Source organism: Trichoplax adhaerens, genomic scaffold, assembly GCF_000150275.1.
Source record: "Trichoplax adhaerens TRIADscaffold_7 genomic scaffold, whole genome shotgun sequence".
NCBI lineage: Eukaryota > Metazoa > Placozoa > Uniplacotomia > Trichoplacea > Trichoplacidae > Trichoplax > Trichoplax adhaerens.
Window position 1 is genome coordinate 1,759,271 of NW_002060949.1, and position 18,663 is coordinate 1,777,933.

Below are 18,663 nucleotides of genomic sequence, written 5' to 3' on the forward strand. Positions count from 1 at the left end.
AAAGCAATTCTGCTAGGTATGCAAGTATACAATAAGATAAGATGAATATTAAATCGTTGCAGTGTAATTCTATAGACTTAAATCCGGACTTTTGCTCCTTTTTAACTGAATCATTTTACTCTTGATACTTTATCCTGTTCATCTTTCAAGATGTTATGAGAATAGAGATAGAGAGCTAACGTGGGTAGACGATTGGCAATATTTTTCACTACTGTTGTTTAGTATGATAACGTACAGAAGTGTATGACTTAGACATTAATGCCACTGCATCATATTGTGTTCATTATTACTGATTAACGGATGTACTGAAACCTTTAAATATCGTTGTATAGCTGTAAATTAGTGCGTAAATTATTTAATTTTGGTGTCAAAAGGTAGTTCACTTTATTCAGATCTTGTTTTAAACATCGGGAGAATCGGCAATCAATCCCTATCCCTAATATTACATTTGTTTAACATGCTGATGACCTATTTTACTAAGCCAAAATTTGGCTCTGGTCACATCTAATTGCCATAGTAAAGCACTTAAAAGGTTAAGTTAATCAATTAAATTTCATCAGTATTACGTACACTACATACAATCAAGTATATTAATAGCCTCAGTGCCTTGACACAAGAGATTGATGACTTTCTGGTAACGATTTAGTAGGTAATGAACACTGTACAGTATTGTAGATACAGGTATAATCGGAAAAGAATATCCAGGAACTTGTAATATGGCTACTGTGCTATATATTACAAATTTGGAATCAATATCAATTGCAGGGGCGACATAGGAGATTCGTAATGTATATTGATGTTGATCCCAAATTTATACTCTATCAACAACACTTTAGGAATAGCATGTCCGAAACTTGATGCATTACTTGAAATGTCAGCTAGCAGATTAATTGATTGGTTCATTTTATGTTACAGCCATGAATTACTTAAGAATTTCTGACTATCCCCATCAATTAGGTATGCGGCATAATGCTGCCATACTGTACTACTAGTAAAGAACAGGAAAGCTGAGTCTTAAAGCAGTTCCCTTACCTTCCTCTATTTATCAGCTACGTGTACTTCCAACCTCTAGTCGTAAGTCCATTACTATAGAGATACCTTAGTTATAATAAAGTATTATAAGGTTCAATGCATGCTAGCATGACATCTGATGCAGGAATACATATTGTAATGACTTGCAACATTATTATTAGTGACCTTCAGTTAGCTGTCCACTTATATAGTAAATTACGAGCATATACTGTACGCGTAATTGATCATGGATTAAGATGATTTAAATCTTTTTCTAAAGAGTTTAAATGCTGTGTACAATCAGTATCATTATTGCGTATGGTCATTGATATACTAGTAATATTATTTACTTTTCTTTCCAGCGGTAGTTTTGATAATGGAAGAAGCAATAAAGGCAAAACGATGCAGAAATCAACGTCGTCGGGGTCCATTTTAAATAATGACTCTAGATCTCCACCAAGGTTGATCACCAGCAGTAATAGAACTATCTATACAGCTGGTCGTCCACCTTGGTATAACGCTGCTGGACAATTTGAACAAGCTTTCGTAATAGGTGCGTGATAATTGTTAATAGAGTAGTTGATCTTATTATTCTTTAACCTATTACTTGATTTTATATTGTATTCGCTCACAGGTTTATGTGGAGGCAGTGCATCTGGGAAAACTTCTCTGGCAAGAAAGATTATAGAATCACTAAATGTGCCTTGGGTGACAATGCTTTCAATGGATGCTTTCTACAAGGTAGGATTGGCTATATTGAACAACACATATAGCGCATCAGGCCTTTGGCGATTAACTTGCCGTAGATATTTATGAAATAAGAACTATTTCAATTGATTCATATTCTGCTTGCCAAAGGTAAACTACAATTCTGTTACTATAGGTCTTATCAGAAGAAAAGCATCTTTTAGCAAATCAAAATGAATACAACTTCGATTGTCCAGGTACAGTGCAAGTTATTAACTTCACGATAATGCTTAAGGTCGCTAATACCACTGATGTATCGTCCAATAATATTACAGGTGCTGTATATCGGTCTCACATTTTATTTAAATCTTACTAGATGCAATCGATTACGATGTTGCTGTATCTACCTTAAGAAAATTAAAGGAAGGAAAGCAAGTTGAGGTATAATTATGATATAAGTAAACTTAGGCAGTGTAGGAATCTTATCCAAGTCTATTTTATTTTAACGATGTTGTTGTGAGATCGACAATATAAGGGCAATTAAAGCTGATTTCTAGAGTACTGCTGGCATATCTTATAGTATGGATAAAATTTTTTTAACAGATTCCAGTATATGACTTTACAACACATACGCGACTCGAAGAAACGGTATTTAGCTCATTTATTAATTTTTACCTTTTATAAGTTATAATTTACTATTTCGGAATTGCAGTGATGACTTTCTTACCATGGACTACTTGTGAAATGTGATTTAATCAATTTTTCAGAAAACTGTTTATGGTGCCAATGTGATTATTTTTGAAGGAATTGTATCGTTTTGTAACAAAGAATTATTAGAAGTAAGCATGCATATTATTCTTATACTATAATTACATTTATGAATAAGTATCTAATGAAAAATAAAGAGTATATTGATTCTTAGCAATATGTTATATCATCTACCATGTATCTAAGTTAATCTTACCTATATTTCATAGTTGATGGATATGAAGATATTCGTAGATGCTGATTCCGATATAAGACTAGCAAGAAGGTTATTGTAGTATTATAATGCCAATTTTAGACAATAGAAATATCAACAATTTATTTAAACTGGATAAAAATAGGTTAAGGCGTGATATCTATGAAAGAGGGAGAGATTTGGAAGGAATCCTTAAGCAGTATCATAAATCTGTTAAGCCGGTAATATAAATATGAGATAAATAGGTTTAATAGTTATAATTTATTACTAGTACATAGTATATTAGTTATTCCAATGGAATATTCTATGTCTTGATAAGAACTTCAATCTCATTCCTTAAACATTTTTACTTAAATCCATTTAGTCTTATGAAGAGTATATTGCTCCATCGCGAAAGTTTGCGGATATTGTTGTCCCTCGTGGCTCAGAAAATGACGTAGCTATAGATCTTATAGTCCATCATGTTAACAAACAGTTAGCAAAGGTATGGAGGGAAATCTGTTGGTGTATCGTTTATTCTAGGAATTTTAGCTTGTGATTATTGTATAGAATAATATTCATTATTTGCATTAACCGCGTCATTCTTTCTGCATCTGCTATTTAGCGGGGATATAATTTCAGGTAATGGAAAGTAATATCTTCATAATTCATGTTTTGCTCTATCAAATATCGAGACTGAATAGAATAACGATAATACGTATTACTTAGGGCTGAATTAAAATGTGCACACCGTGGTCAGCCATTACCAAGTAGTTTATACATTGTGGAAAAATCCCCTCAAGTAACAGGCATTCATACAAAAATTAGGTCAATATATGATATTTTTTCGTAAAATTGAAGAAATTGAGTGAAGAGAATTTTAGTTATCAATGAAACAGTTAATTTTAAGCCATGCATGTAAACGTAAATAATTTTTGGATGTCGTTTTTATTCTGCAATTAAAGGTCGAAGGAAACAAATCGGGACGACTTTATTTTCTACTCTAAGAGGCTAATGAGACTTTTATTTGAGTACACATTATCTCTGTTACCATTTGATGTATGTGATGATTACATTATTTTCTCTTACGTAAAAACTGACATGCCTTAGACAATTAATTTGTAAAGCTATTACTGTATGTATATATAAATCCTATAAATCTAACGCTTGTAAAAGGTGGATAATAGTAATAATATTGCTAGATGGTCTTATGATACCTTAGAGATTAAATAATTTGATACACATGGCTCTCAAGTACTGTAGTTACGCCTGTTTATATAAACATTTATTGATATTATGCACTCGTCCATCCAAGTTTTTGCTCAGTTAAGATGGTCGAGAACGAAACTGCAGACAATTCAAATTTTATCATAACCAGATGTAACACGATTTTTGATAGAATATTACTGTACAGACTCCCTATGGTACTCCGTATGTAGGGAAAAGATTTAATGGTAGCGTAAGTAACAAAGATATATGATGTAAACAACATTACTTTAACTATGAACATAGTGTTTAATGACGTAAAACTTTTCATAATTCTTATTTTCTAGATATGTGGTGTTTCTATCTTACGTGCTGGGGAAACCATGGAAGCAGCTTTATGTTCAATCTGTAAGGACGTTCGTGTTGGTAAGATTTTAATTCAAACCAATGAAGAAACTGATGAGCCGGAGGTACTAGTTTTCACTGAAATTTACGCATATACATAATTTGACCACTATTGTTTATCATAACAATATTATAGGTATTAGACTGATTATGTAATTATTACAGTATATATTTTTCCCTTCGCTGTTTGTAGTTGCACTATTTACAACTTCCAAAGAATATTGATAGGGATTATGTTATTTTAATGGATGCAACCTTGGCTACTGGAGCGGCAGGTACTTTGATAAAGAATTTTATTAATATTGATGACAGGATCTGAACTCAATATTATCCCTATTCTCTGATTATACTTATAGCTCTTATGGCCATTAGAGTTTTATTGGTAAGATTGTAAGAATTATTTATTAACCAACGTCGTAAATTGACGTTGTAAGAAATAATCAAACTTTAATGCTTTATTATTAAAGGATCATGAAGTACAAGAAGAAAAGATATTCTTTGTATCCATGATTGCTGCAGAATCCGGTGATTACATAGCATAATCTATGCACCATTGTACATGTAAAATTTTCTGTCACTCGGTTAAAAATAAGTTTAATAATTTATCGTCTAATATTTTTGATATTATGCTATTTTACCTGATTTTATGCTTGAAACAAGATCAAGTTTATGTTTTAAATCTTTACGCTGTATGAGTTCTATTACATGCAATCAAAATCCATAAATTCGCGAAGGAATTTAGATTTAAGTATCCAACATTTATCTTATAACTGGCTAGGCACTCATACTATTGCCTACGCATTTCCGAAAGTGAAGATCGTTACGACCGCTGTCGATCCTGAATTAAACGATTATTTTCATATTCTGCCTGGGATAGGTATCTTAATCTGCCTGATAAATTTCAATGTTGTAGTTGATTCGTTGTATTGAAGTTACATGCAGTCTGAGCTTGACTGGTGTTACAACTTTTCATTTATCTGTATTATCTATTATTTATTTATGTAGGGAACTTTGGTGACAGATTCTTTGGTACTTAAATCTTTGGTTTTACAGACATCATACAGTAATGAATAGGATGAAGTAGTTATGTTATATCGTGATAGCTTCTGAAATCATGAACGTAAATTAGATAATGATGGATAGTAAATTGCAGTGACCTGGTACCTTGTTGTTGCAGGCCTTTAACTAGTTTGTTAAAGGAGTTAGAATTTCAGATATGCGTATACTCCGTAGAATAGTCATAATTGTATTGGACTGTATTTATCCATAAATACTAAGAACTTTGATATACGAGTATTCTATGATATATGCAATTGATAGGATAATGTTCGGTGGATGAAACATTTCGTTTATTCGAAGTTGCTTCTTAATGGGAATCACAATAGTTTTATTTATGCAGCTTTGTAGATTGCTTTAAATGAACGAGATTTCATGATGCCTACGTGCTGCAACTACTGCAACGCTAATGCACAGTCATCGACATTTTAGTACTGATTTAATTTTCGAAATACATATAAATGTCTAAGTTATTAAATATGGCATGTCAAGCTCAGGATTTGAACTATTGCGATTATACATATGGTTTAGAACTTTAATAAGGCATTAAAAAATTTTTACGGGCTTTTTCTAGAAGTATTATTTGCCTTTACTATTGCGGAAGACTATTATTATCAAGTAGACTGTAAGAGTTACTAAAATACCTATATAGAAAACTGTACATTAGGAGAAACATATAGGATACGTACATTAAGAACCAAAATACACGCGTGTAAAAATTTCACCGTGGAGATAGTACAGCATTAATATACAAAGCCCATCGGATAGTTTGCTTCTTGAATATTAGGTACTTGGCAGGTGTAATGCGTGCTAAAATAGTGGTACAACAAGAGCGTTAACTTTAAATTTATCAGAGTTAAGAAATTTCATATCAATAACTACTCACGATAATTCTTTTAGGAGTACCAACATTTTCTGTAGCCGGGTAGTCTAAGATATAAACACAGCGTTAGCATGTAATTTCAATCAGTTTTCCCGCAAATACTAAGTAAAAGTATTGAAGATTACTGCATTATTCTCAGCAAATTAATTACTTTTTCGTCCGCGTTATGGATAATATCTTCAATCGTCATAGCTTTAAATTTTTCAATAGCTATAGAATTATTATCGTACTTCTTTTCGTCGATATCCACTAATGTAACGACATAAAAATATAGGAGTTAAACACTCTCCTAACAACATTACAAATGAATTAAGTATTGTACAATATAAAGCTAAGCTTGTATAACTTACAGATTGCCGATTTCATTTTACTAAAAGTTATCAATTCACTGACGTGTCGCCTCTATAATACAGCATAAAACCGAAAAGTTTAGTCTATTAATAAGCTACGCAATGATTGTCATTTCAGCGGTAAATTAGGAATTATCATGTCAATAATTTCAGAATAACCTTTGGGACAAGAGGTGAACTACCCTCATCGATTACTACAGGTATACTTGTGTATTCGTTGATGCTCAATGTGCTTGTACCACCTATGATTGGAACCCAGCAACAAAGAAACAGACAACGAATAAGAATGGATAACAGTTAATTTTTCGACATTTTTATGACAGCAGTATTGTATAACCAAATTTATGGCTGAATCATCGAATAGTACTGGCCTGTAATTGGTTTATAGTCCGTAATATCATTTACGCTAATCTTTTCGGTATCAAATCCATCAATGTTAAGAGCTTCGATGACTCCGTTGATATCAACCAAGTGCTTATGATTTATAGGTCGGCTATCGTCATCGCTATAAACGGAACTATTCATTATATTAGAACTGTGAATTTATCTAAATACCTTACATATTCGAATCAGTCTACCTTCTCTTTTGGGCATGAGCAATAAAAGTTTTCATTGGTAGTAAATGTTTAGCCTCTTCTTGCCGTAAAGTAATTGTCTTAATTGGTAAAGTAGATCAATAGTTAAAACTCTAATTTAAAATTCCGTACACGGTAGCAGTAATAAAATCTAAAACAAATAAGATTTAATTAACAACCTTGGCTATCAATTTTTCTAAAGCTTGCAGTAGCTGTAAATGGGCGATTAAATGAAAGATGGCTAATACAACACTATGGATAGCCGCTACACAACTTGCAGATGTCATTCCATTGTTTCTAGTTGCAAAATTCTATTGGCATGAAATTTTTAATAGTTACTTATTAGATAAGGAGTAGATCATCGCAAACTGTTATATAATTTATTATTGCCAAGACAAAATACGTCGATAAATACCTGCAATGTCATTGCAATTCTGATAAATTCGATAATGATATCACTACTGTTGACTTCAATAAGTATTAAGGCTGATGTCCGATAGAGCGCAAAGATGTTATCAGGTTTATTGTCTCTGTCTTGAAAGCTTTCAAAAATGTTATTAAATAAATCGACCCCTGCCTATTAAAACATTAATTAACTGATATTTAATTTCATATTATACGCACTATCTAATTATTTGCAATAACTTTTACTACAATATGATGTCATAGTTTACTTACCCTTTTCATAAACATAAGATCCTGATGAGAGCACTTTTCTACATTTAGATCCCACTCTGACTTTGGAAGTAAGATTCTGTGTTTCCATTCATATACAGTAAGAAAAATTAGAAAATGCAATTTGACATACATACTGCTTTGAAGATCATTAATAGTTTAAGTAACCTTGAGGGGGTTAATCTCGGTAAGTTCTCATGACGGTCGAGCAGTCTATGAAAAACTTTCTGTACCTTTAATCTGACTCCTGTAGTATTAGATAAAAAGATCGTTAAAAATGCAGTTAACGTCATGGTATCTAACACCCACAGAAGTCTCTGACGTTTCCTACCTGAGTCAGATGAACGAGATAATCGTAAAAGGGGTTCCAATAATGATCTAGGAAATACGCTTGAAAGATTTGAGGTTTTAAGACCTTCACTAATCTAAATATAAGAACAATTAATTTAGAAAGCGAGCCATTAAATTTTTGTGGCATGTATTACTGTTCAAACATACCAATCGTTTAGTTAATTACCTTCACAAGGCACTGTAGATACTTGCTTTGAAGAAAGTATTCATTTGAATCTCTACAAATCAGTTTACGCAATTATATGATGTTTTTCGTACAGATTGATATAACGAAGGAAAATTTTTATGCGATGCTTCTTAACACTAAAAGCGAACTAAGGACGTAAAAGAAATAAATAACACACTATCTGTACTTACATTGGGATATTGTCATCGTATACCTCACTAACTGTTGGTATTTTACATGTAATAAATGTCATAACTTCAATTTTCTGGTAAGCTGGAAGAGTAGCACCAAAAGCCCCTAAAACGTATAGATTATATTATAAAAGGTAATGATACTAACTACTTCAAATCAACAAAATCGCGTGTTACGGTTATATTATCAACATGTTATACTATACGTACCCACAACATTAGTAACTGCTTCTTGAAATTTTTTTTCATCTTCAGGAGGAAATGACTAATCGGAGAGAAATTTAATTAACAATTGTAACTGCTAACTAAGAGATAGATGGCCCATTAATTTTGGCCGCTCAACATTAACAAACTTTTAAAGTTACAGTAACACTTTCATGACGAAATGGGAATATTACCGGTATATCTTTCCGTCGATATTGATTGGAAAAGACAGCAACTGATGATTTCAGATGAAATAGTAGAGTATTGAATACCTCAAAGATTGACGAACCTATAAAATAGGCGTATATGTAAATGTAACAAAGCGTTCATACAAGTTATAGCAGCACCGTTTACGAGATGAGTGAGCCAGGAATACTGATACTTGCTCTGTCTGTCTATATTCTATCAAATATATCAAATAAGCTGAAAAAATACCTATAGCACCACCGGCAGCTATTGCAATAGCTTCACCTAAGGCCTCTAAAAGGCTAGTTTTAATTTTCGGATTGTGTTTCGATATATCATTTAGATGGTTAAGTAGGACTTCAATGGCGACATATGAATGCTGGCTTTGTACCGAACACAAAACCAACTTAAAGCATTGAATGGCAAATGCGTTAGGAAGCCAAAGTTCACAATTATCTAAATGCCTGTAACATATTAGAACGTTGTAGAAATTTGTAGATGGTAATAGTTTAACATACACCAACGTTGTAGAGGTACCAAAAGTAAATAAATAATTGATTACTGTTATTTTGTAATTTATAGTACATTATAAAAAATACGATATTATCCATACGTTAGTAGAGGTGTTAATACAGCTTTAACGTTAGCGTAATTTGTTCGCGCTAGTAATTCTCTGAGGCAAAATTCAGCTAGCTTTCCAGGGCTGCTGTCTTCTCCAACAGGTAAGGAGAATTGTTCATCAGCTCGTTCTAAATAACTGTAGAATTTTAAAATTGAGTGACGTTAACAATCGTATTTTAAAGTTTTTAAATTTCTTTTTGTACCTATCAGATAAATGATCTTGAACAATAAAGAGTAATGATGGGATGATCTTATTCATGTGAGCGCTGTCCCAAATGTCGACTTGGAGATCATCGGAAACGGTTTTACGAACAACACCTTGCAAGCCTCGTACTCCTGCTAATCGCTTTCTAGAAGTGATAAAGAAATTACATTTTATCAACAAAGAACAATTATAAATTTAATACTGATAATGAGGTAACTGTTACACGAATTAAATTGTTAGAAACGCACATACGTAAATTTACAACTAGCGATTATACTTTATCTACGTATTATATAATCGAAACCGGTGTTACGATTGAAGAATGTTATCATACAGCGATTTGTAATTACTTATTTCTAATTTCTTCATTATTGTTAGTATCCCAACACATGGAGCTAAATTTAGATATGAAAAAGTCATATTTCCGATGATACGATGCCGTATCTTCTTCTATGTTTGAAAAGGCAACAAACTACAGAAAAGAAAGCATTTTTAAATTAGGAGAACAAGTACATGGCATATTTCAATTTCTTAGTTATTTCTTACTTGTTAAAATCATTATTGGATATCACGCTATCCAACTTACGTACCGAAGCATTTTAAGAGTTTAATTGTAGTAGATATGATTGCAATTTTGTCTATGTTGTTATATTTGTGCATATAAACATAATATATATATTGTAAATATATATGGGCTTTATTCTGTATATGAGAATCTGCGTTAATATGAAGGAGACACTGCGGCTAGAATATCTAGTTAGAGTCGTAGATACTGTAGTTTTATAATTTTTTCATTATTGCTTCATTTAGTAATCTCGTTTCTCATTGGCATTTTTACAGGGAATTAAAGTTAAATATTTCGATTTATATCATACTAAAACTCAGAAGTTATTACTTGCATATAAAAACTGATATTGGCGCCATTATCATTTGGATTATAACGTATCTTTTGCAATCCCAAAAGTTTATTAGTCAGTTAAAGTAAAGTGCGGTGGAATACATCACTAAATCTTTTATGGCATTAACATTAGTAAAATGGGTCAATGACTAGATGTTATATCCAAGCAATTGTTAAAGTTCTAAATTGCTAAAAGAATAATAAATATTACGAGAAAGCCAGAAACAATTACCCGCAATTATGGCTATCTGAAAAGGTTGTGAGTTTCCAGTAGAGTAACTATTACTGTATGTCAGCAGTATACTTGCATACCTGAGCTAGCATGAATTCAGAATTCGCTACAATAGAGTATCTGTAATAGTATGCTACTTCAAATGTTTTTGTATAGAAGTGTGGATATATCTACGAAAGTCAAATGGTGCACTATAAATCTGTAATAACCATGCTACAATTGTAATAAGGTGTTATAATATCCAGTCATCAAAATGTCTGTGATTCTAGTAAGGTTCTATTGCAGCAGCATAGACGACTATTTCATCAACAATTATAAAGTATATCATTTATTCTTATTAGATCAATAGTAACTAATAGTAACTATGGTAGTGCAATGGATCATTAGCCAATCAAGAGCCTATCTATTGGGATATAATAACCTGTACACTAATCATGAAACACTACTAATAACTTCATATTAAGTAAGCATAGCGGCTTGATCAATTAAAACTAAACATGGTAGTTGGTTGACATTGGTATCGATTATGATAATATAATTGTTATTCCTTTGCCACATACCGAATTAGTTCCTAAGACTTGTAATTCAACATCTTGGGATTCTAGTAGTTTTTCAATCATTTTTAAAAAACTACCGATAAAAAGATTTAGGCTAGGTGCATGACAAGCCATTAATAACCTATCCATAGCAGCCACAGTAATACAGGCATATCTAGATAAAAGGATAGGATTAGAGTTGAATAAGAATAAGAGGCAAGATAATGACATACGCGTAGTGTACAACTGAACATGTATTTGTTATCGCTAGTTTGTATGTTATTTTAATATCAGGTATTTTCTACTTCAAATAGAAATGAACATTGATTTTGTATGGTCTGATAAAAGTGACTAGTACTGTATAAGGCTTACAATTTATACATAAAATGTTGTGAACAATTGATATATGATGAAAAATGATCACTGTACGGCATGGATTCATCGTATAGTTGTCATAATGGACAGGCTTGTGATATTCACATACTGTACTATCCATTGTCGTGTTCTCATCCTCTACACGAATGGAATCTAGGAGTTTATTGTATCTAATTGATTTTATAAACATGTTACAGCTCAATATAGGTAAAAAAAAGTAGGTGATCGCTTTAAATTTGTCGATATTGACTATGAATTGTGGAGCCTTTTTTTAAAAATCGGAATAGTTGTCTAATCGCTCTATTATCATTATCGTAGTTATTGTCTGTTGTATCTAATTAACTATGTAGAGCATAGAATAAGTCCGACAAAATGCAACTATTATAAAGAAAGGAGATTGCTGTTAGCCTGTACTATGTTTAATTGAATAGTCATGAGTTGGCTTTTTATAATTTATATTGATAGTAGAAATATCTAGTATCGTCTTATCATCAGCTTGTGACAGCAGGATCAGTCCTATCAGTATTATCCAGTAGATTGTAATCAATTCTATGAATTATTATTATTATTATGGATTCTACCTGGCCCGGTTGCGGTATAAATCTCGACATAATCGCTGATACATATACTTGGCAATTCGATCTAATTTTTGATGATGTGATAAAGCGTAGAAGAGTAATTTTTCCATGTTATTCTTGATTAGGCCTTCAGAAGGATCAGCTGGGTAGATATTATTAACCAGGCGTTTATAACGTGCGCGAAATCGAGGACAAGTACACCGTAAGCATGCCATGTTCTACTCGCTGTCAATTTGGCCGGACTAGGTGATCTTCTTGTTAATGAGTGAATAGTTGTTCAACTTGTGGTAGCCTTAGAATTGCCCTACTACAGTAGTAAGATCTTCTCATCCACTAGAACATAATACAGTAAGGACAGAATTTGGGTCAAATTGTGTGGAGTTTGCGCCTGAAATAGTCTCAGATATTCATTGAAAAATGGACCATTTTCCTCAAACCATGGTAGCCATTGGCAGTGTAATGCTGCAGTTGGCTTGCTGTGCAGTACGCACACTCGACCGTATCCAGTACTGGAACTGCAATCTGGAGACAAGCGTGCTTCGTACTGTAGCCTGAAGACTTTTAACTGTAGCTTTTCGGACCAAGGCGTCAGTATTTCAGACAGACGGACGAAGGTTCCCTCTACATTATTCGACCAAAGGGAGTCGTTGGTTTGGTCTGAATCCTCTCGAAGGGACTCAGTTTTGCACAGTCCATTGATTGACTTTGGGTCGATGAACTGATTAGCTATTACCTGTTTATTATTCATTCTAGCCGCAATACGTCGCACCGCCAAAGCTGCGCCATTTTATTTCAACAGGGTTTGTTGGCAACATTCCATCTTTAGTCTGTCTGTCTGAAACACAGTACTGTACACTGTACAGTGTTCAGTACACTATACTACAGTACAGTACTGTTCTATAAAAACATTGGTTTTATAGTACAGGAAAGTCCCTAGATAGTCATGGTGCAGTACTGTACAGTAGTGATTTTTGGTGAAAAATAGAATACTGTACACTGTTTATTTTCTCTTTAGATATACAGTACTGTACTGTACACACACATCGTCTTTAATTTCGTTTTAGATACTTTAACCGGGAAAAAATGGAACGAAAATTAACGTGCAAATACAGTAGTTTATACCAATATCTAGCAATCAATTTCGTTTATACAGTATACTGTACGGTACAGTACCGAACAGTACAACCCCAGCAGTCACTTTCCTGTACTGTACTGTACAGTACAGTACCGTACCTGAAAGTGCATGGTATGATCTGGTCCGGTCCGGACAGTCTGTACTCAGGTAGCGCCAGTGAGCCACCATCCTTCCTGCTTGCCCATCCGTATTGGAAATGAAGCACGCATTCGCAATGATCGATCGATAGTATGACGTAACACGATGATAGCCAATCAAATTATCGATTCTGAAACCGCGAAAATTAATAGTTGGCAATCCTCTATTGACGAGGACGCAACATCAAGCTAAAAATAATGGTCAAATGAGCCTAAACAGATCGATGTATGCGTATTACTATAGCCAATTATCCACATCAATTCGGCTACAATAAAGTGGTGCTAAACAGGAACGAACTCGTACTAGGCGCGCTTTAATAAACAACGAATCAATTCCATTTGCATCTTTCGATGCAAAGCGTGGCAGGTAGTAGCAACCCAGTACTGGATTAGTAGTCGTATGACAGCCATCTTTCACTGCGGAAAGCCAAAGAAATTGCGACTTCTTCTATCCAAATCTGCTTTGATTGTGTGAAATTTTACAAGCAAACTTGTAAATTGTAGAGTTTGGCCTTTCTCAACTACGAAACGAGTAAGTAAACGTTAAAAATTTGCCAACAATGATCATGTCATTCTGGGAAAGATGAAAATTCCCATCATGGAGTGATTTCATTTTTATGGATTGCACGCAAGCCTTCGTAACTTGTCATCGATTATAGCAGATCGATAGTAATTTCGTGAACTATTTTACACAAGTCTCTATTCATTAGTCGATATGATTGTATTATGATAGAGGACTAGATTGTATAAAAGAGTGCAGAATTCCTGAAAGGAGTACGAATGATATTGACAATGTATCACCTTGTTTGCATTGAATTCGAATGCCTACGGGCAACGATAGAATACTGTAACTGCAGTAGGAGCTATCAATTTTCCTAATCATTCTTATTGACTGTCATTTTTTTCCTTACCAATTAAGGAATAGAAATTGACATTGGAATCCTTAATACTGTAAAATGCTTCCTCATCAACAACAAGTAAACTCATCATCATCAGGTACGTACTGTAGATACGTGGACGATCATTATCGACGATAGGCTGAACTCATGTTATGATCCACGTTGATACAGATAATATTGATAATAATCCGATGGCCTTAACCCTATTACTAGGATAGGTTCTAGATTTAAATTACATCATTACAGTTGTTATAACATATCGTGACTACGTATGTTTGCAGTACATCTGTCTCGTAACTTGCAGGCACATCTACATCAAGAGACATATCATGAAATCAACGTGACAAAAACTCAAATAAGACACTTAGCATTGAATGGAACATGTTGAAGCGTTTATGAATAGTTCAGTTTTGATACAGTATATAATCAGTATTGTCCAAAAGCTTCATTAGATACGATATTAAAATTACGTTCTAACTAATTCACAGTAGTGAATAGTTTATACCTGGATTATACTAGATAGATATTATTCACTCTATCTCAATAATGCATTTACGAATTATTCATTCACACAGGAATTTTATCTGATGTTGTCGCCTATGTTGAAGTGCGATCCAGCCAGGAAGATCGTAGTGCTAGCGTTAATCATCAGCTTATGAATATGGGAGCAGAAGTAAGTATACCGATTGTAATCAGTAATGGATTGATCATATAATTGTTACTAGGTATCTGCACTCATATCGTATCATACAATGCATAACATGCTCATAAGCTATGGCTTGGCTTAACTTATGCTATTAATTATCAGCAGATCGAAGAAGAGGGCAACAGCGCTGTACCTTGTGTTCTCTAACTTACAGTACACTGGTATCAATTATTATGATGCAAAGTTAGCAAAAGGCTTACATTGTTATCAAGCAGTTATACAAAAGCTGGAGATTGTTAGCGAAAACATTAAATCTTGAAACTACATTACTCTATTATACTCGTAATTAATGTTTCACATGACCATCGTATTTTAGTTACCGTGAAAACACAAGGAATTGTGGAAAAAAACGTATGCATCACTTTTTGATAAACAGGATAAAAAGTTCAAACTGATCCTCTTAACTTTTACTCTTATTGATGTGATATAACTACAGTAATAATTAATTCATCACTGCGGCATTAATGATTTAGCCAGCATATGACTAGAGGGTTATTATAAATCTTGAAAGGTCAATTGCAAAGGATTTTACTGGACAGCTTTAGTATGAGTGCTCTATGTACTGTATAGCACCCAAAGTATGTCATGAATACATTAATTATTATGTTCTCATAGGCTTGTTAACTCATTGCGTTACTTGCAATTAACAATGGATTCTTTCATTTTGTTCGCAGGTTGTTAACAAACTATCCAAGCGAGTGACACACATTGTAAATCTTTAGTAATAAAATTTTACATCTACTTTTCAAGTAGTACATTTTGATTACATTCATAATTATAGCGCTCTCTATTTTAAGGTTTACAAAACCGGTAAGAAATCAACAGTTGAAACTGCCCGAAAAAACAGTACTCCGTTACTCAATGTTCTGTGGGTTGATAGGTATAAACGCATAGATTGCTTTCCATAGTATAGAAGAAATAATGAGATTCAAAAGTTGGGAAAGATTGCTGTTGATTTACGCGTACTTATTCCTTTCGTTTAGTTGTAAACAAAGCAGCGAGAAAGTATCTATTGACAATTTCATTATAGACTATGATGATGCTCTATCTACCAGTACGAATAAGGTATTCCTTGCTATATTAGCAACTTTTTAGAAGTGGCACAGATCTTAACAGCTGTAGACAATACGAAGGAATAAGTTTTTGATTATATCTTATCGCAGAGACTTCGTCCAACGTTGGAAATTTCGTCTAGTAAAAGATCTAAAGTACCGCCCGGAAAGGATAAAATTGAAAAGCAATCGAAAACTCCAGTGTCTGCAACTAGTTCGGAAAGTAAATTACAAAAGCGGACAACGTTAGAGAAAGAAAATAAAAACACTGCAGAATCTACTCCTAAGCCAAAGAAATCTTTATCTTTATCAAAGAAATCATGGAAGAAACAGAATGGAACTCCTTCTGCAAGTTTCAAACCAGGTATCTATCTCATCATTCTGTAAAAAATAACGGAAATTTTAAAAATGGTATAATGGCGATACTATGATCCGACAAAATCATCCCTGCTAAGCGCTGATTAGAAGCCTCTTTTCTTAAAACCTTCTGATTGTTTTACTAGCTTCAATTGCAATTTTGTGCGAAGAAACTCAAGATATTTCCCTACAAGTACGTCAAAATAATTTTCGTGTTTCGTCGGTAGCCATATTCACGTAACCGGAGTTAGTATTTATGTCAATATCATTTTTTCGTGATATACAATACTATCTAGAGCGCTGGTACGCCATCTCAGCCTGGAAAACCAATACCCGTAACACCTGACGAAAGCTCTGGTGGAGGTAAGATAGCAGAAATAGGTGATAGTATTCATATAATCTCTTGTAATTTATTCTAATTATTTCTTTCTCTACACCTAAATTTTACCCGAAAAGGAGATGCAGTTTCCGAAAGTGTTAAATCTAACGAATCCGAAAAATCATCTCTTAACCTTAAACGACGACTCAACTTTAAAGGTTGATGGTGCATAATTCTTTAGCACAATTCTTAACTAATACAGTTTAGGTGATATATCTTTCAAATTTTTAACTAATAGAGACCGTAACTACTGGAAAGGTTAAAAAGGCTAGAAAAATAACTAAAAGTTAGTTATTGTTAGCTTATCATCCTATTTCTTGAGTTCAATTTCATGCATGCTGTAGTTAAGTCGTATCGTTGCACTGCACAATTTTTTAGCAACAGACGTAAAAGAAGAACAGAGCAATAAAGAAAGTCAAGAGATTGTCGCAGAAAGCGTCTATATGGAAGATGGCGGATTATCTTCACAAGAGAACAATGCTCTTCTAGGCAACACTCCCTCCAAATTTCCGGGTTCGCGGCGGGATATTCGAGAAATCTTAAAAAAAACCAAAAAAGTAAAAAGACCAAAGGAAAAGGTACAGTATTTGATTTAGGGTAATACGCCATATGCGTATAGCAAATATTGAGTTCTATCCGAATTTTTTCAATTATTATTATTATTATTATTACAGCAGTTATTAGCAATAAGGTCTTCTTCTTTAAATGTAATCACTGCTAAATGACCTCATTTATGGATAGGTAAAGAAGCATTTGGTATTAAGTTGTATGCAGCTTAAGTAAGTTTCAAAATACTTCATATTACCTTATATAGTCTATTTATATGTTTAACGCATGGCAAATGTTTGTTATACAGTGATCGGAAAATGGCGCAAGAAATTGTAGATAAACTAGGATTATTTAAAATCATAGAAAGTGTGGACGAAAAGACGACGCATGTTGTTACTGGTACATCTCGGCGAACGCTCAATGTCATCTATGCAATGCTTCGTGGCTGTTGGGTCCTTTCGATAGATTGGTTGTTTCACTCTATATGTAAAGAGAGATGGGCTGACGAGAGAGAATTTCAATTAGCCGATGATTTTCCAGCTCTACAGAAGTATCGACTGGAAGATCGGTCGCAGTCGGAGAGTACCTTAAAAAAGTTATTTTCATCATACAACAACGCGATTTATGTGTGCAAAAAATGTCAACCTCCTCGCGATGATATCATTAATATCTTAAATCTATGCTCAATCAAAACGTCTAATACTTTTAGAAATGCTGCGCTGGTGATCGGTAACGAGAGCTTTCCCAAGTGGTACAATGTGCCTTGTGTTTCTGAAAGATGGATTTTGGGTTAGTACTAACACTAATAGGAATCTATTGAAGCTTTATTCACGACTACGCTTAACCTATCTACATTAAGCACATATTATTATACCATATCTGAAAGTAGTTCTTTCATTGTCGCCAGTGGTATTATATCAATACAGCAGTACTTAAATTTAGTTGAACTATCTGAAACATTTGCTAAATTGATGGTGACATCCGCTTTTGCATTCCAACACGAATATGAGAGTGTGATAAAGTGATCTTCAAAACAATAAATCAAGAACTACAGTTTCTTGCAAATTTCACTTTATTACAGAAGTTAGGTTCGTCTAACTACCAAGGACTATCTGACT

The 18,663-nt window shown here is 33.4% G+C and overlaps 3 protein-coding genes across 3 annotated transcripts; 2 read left to right on the forward strand and 1 right to left on the reverse strand.

Moving 5' to 3' along the window:
• Positions 1-1,413: 1,413 nt before the first annotated feature.
• TRIADDRAFT_50478 (uncharacterized protein) lies at positions 1,414-5,286 on the forward strand (the record flags this gene model as incomplete). The annotated part of the gene is made up of 18 exons (XM_002113946.1): positions 1,414-1,564; positions 1,646-1,752; positions 1,895-1,955; positions 2,075-2,139; positions 2,302-2,346; positions 2,466-2,537; positions 2,676-2,731; positions 2,805-2,880; positions 3,024-3,163; positions 3,368-3,466; positions 3,604-3,697; positions 4,038-4,097; positions 4,192-4,314; positions 4,443-4,524; positions 4,606-4,631; positions 4,717-4,774; positions 5,028-5,126; positions 5,255-5,286. 18 exons carry the CDS (start codon positions 1,414-1,416, stop codon positions 5,284-5,286), a joined length of 1,446 nt encoding a protein of 481 aa, XP_002113982.1.
• Positions 5,287-7,471: 2,185 nt separating this feature from the next.
• Positions 7,472-12,546, reverse strand: TRIADDRAFT_27697 (uncharacterized protein; the record flags this gene model as incomplete). The annotated part of the gene is made up of 12 exons (XM_002114265.1): positions 7,472-7,690; positions 7,792-7,867; positions 7,957-8,213; positions 8,520-8,602; positions 8,707-8,761; positions 8,850-8,989; positions 9,136-9,350; positions 9,500-9,643; positions 9,711-9,857; positions 10,063-10,184; positions 11,403-11,553; positions 12,335-12,546. The coding sequence occupies 12 exons, from the start codon at positions 12,544-12,546 to the stop codon at positions 7,472-7,474; spliced, it is 1,821 nt and encodes a 606-aa protein (XP_002114301.1).
• A 2,013-nt stretch (positions 12,547-14,559) lies between these two features.
• On the forward strand, positions 14,560-18,339 carry TRIADDRAFT_57971 (uncharacterized protein; the record flags this gene model as incomplete). Its single annotated transcript, XM_002113947.1, has 12 exons — positions 14,560-14,599; positions 15,078-15,175; positions 16,006-16,088; positions 16,192-16,273; positions 16,372-16,624; positions 16,764-16,810; positions 16,914-16,980; positions 17,074-17,154; positions 17,235-17,282; positions 17,375-17,574; positions 17,738-17,775; positions 17,811-18,339. 12 exons carry the CDS (start codon positions 14,560-14,562, stop codon positions 18,337-18,339), a joined length of 1,566 nt encoding a protein of 521 aa, XP_002113983.1.
• Positions 18,340-18,663: the final 324 nt, after the last annotated feature.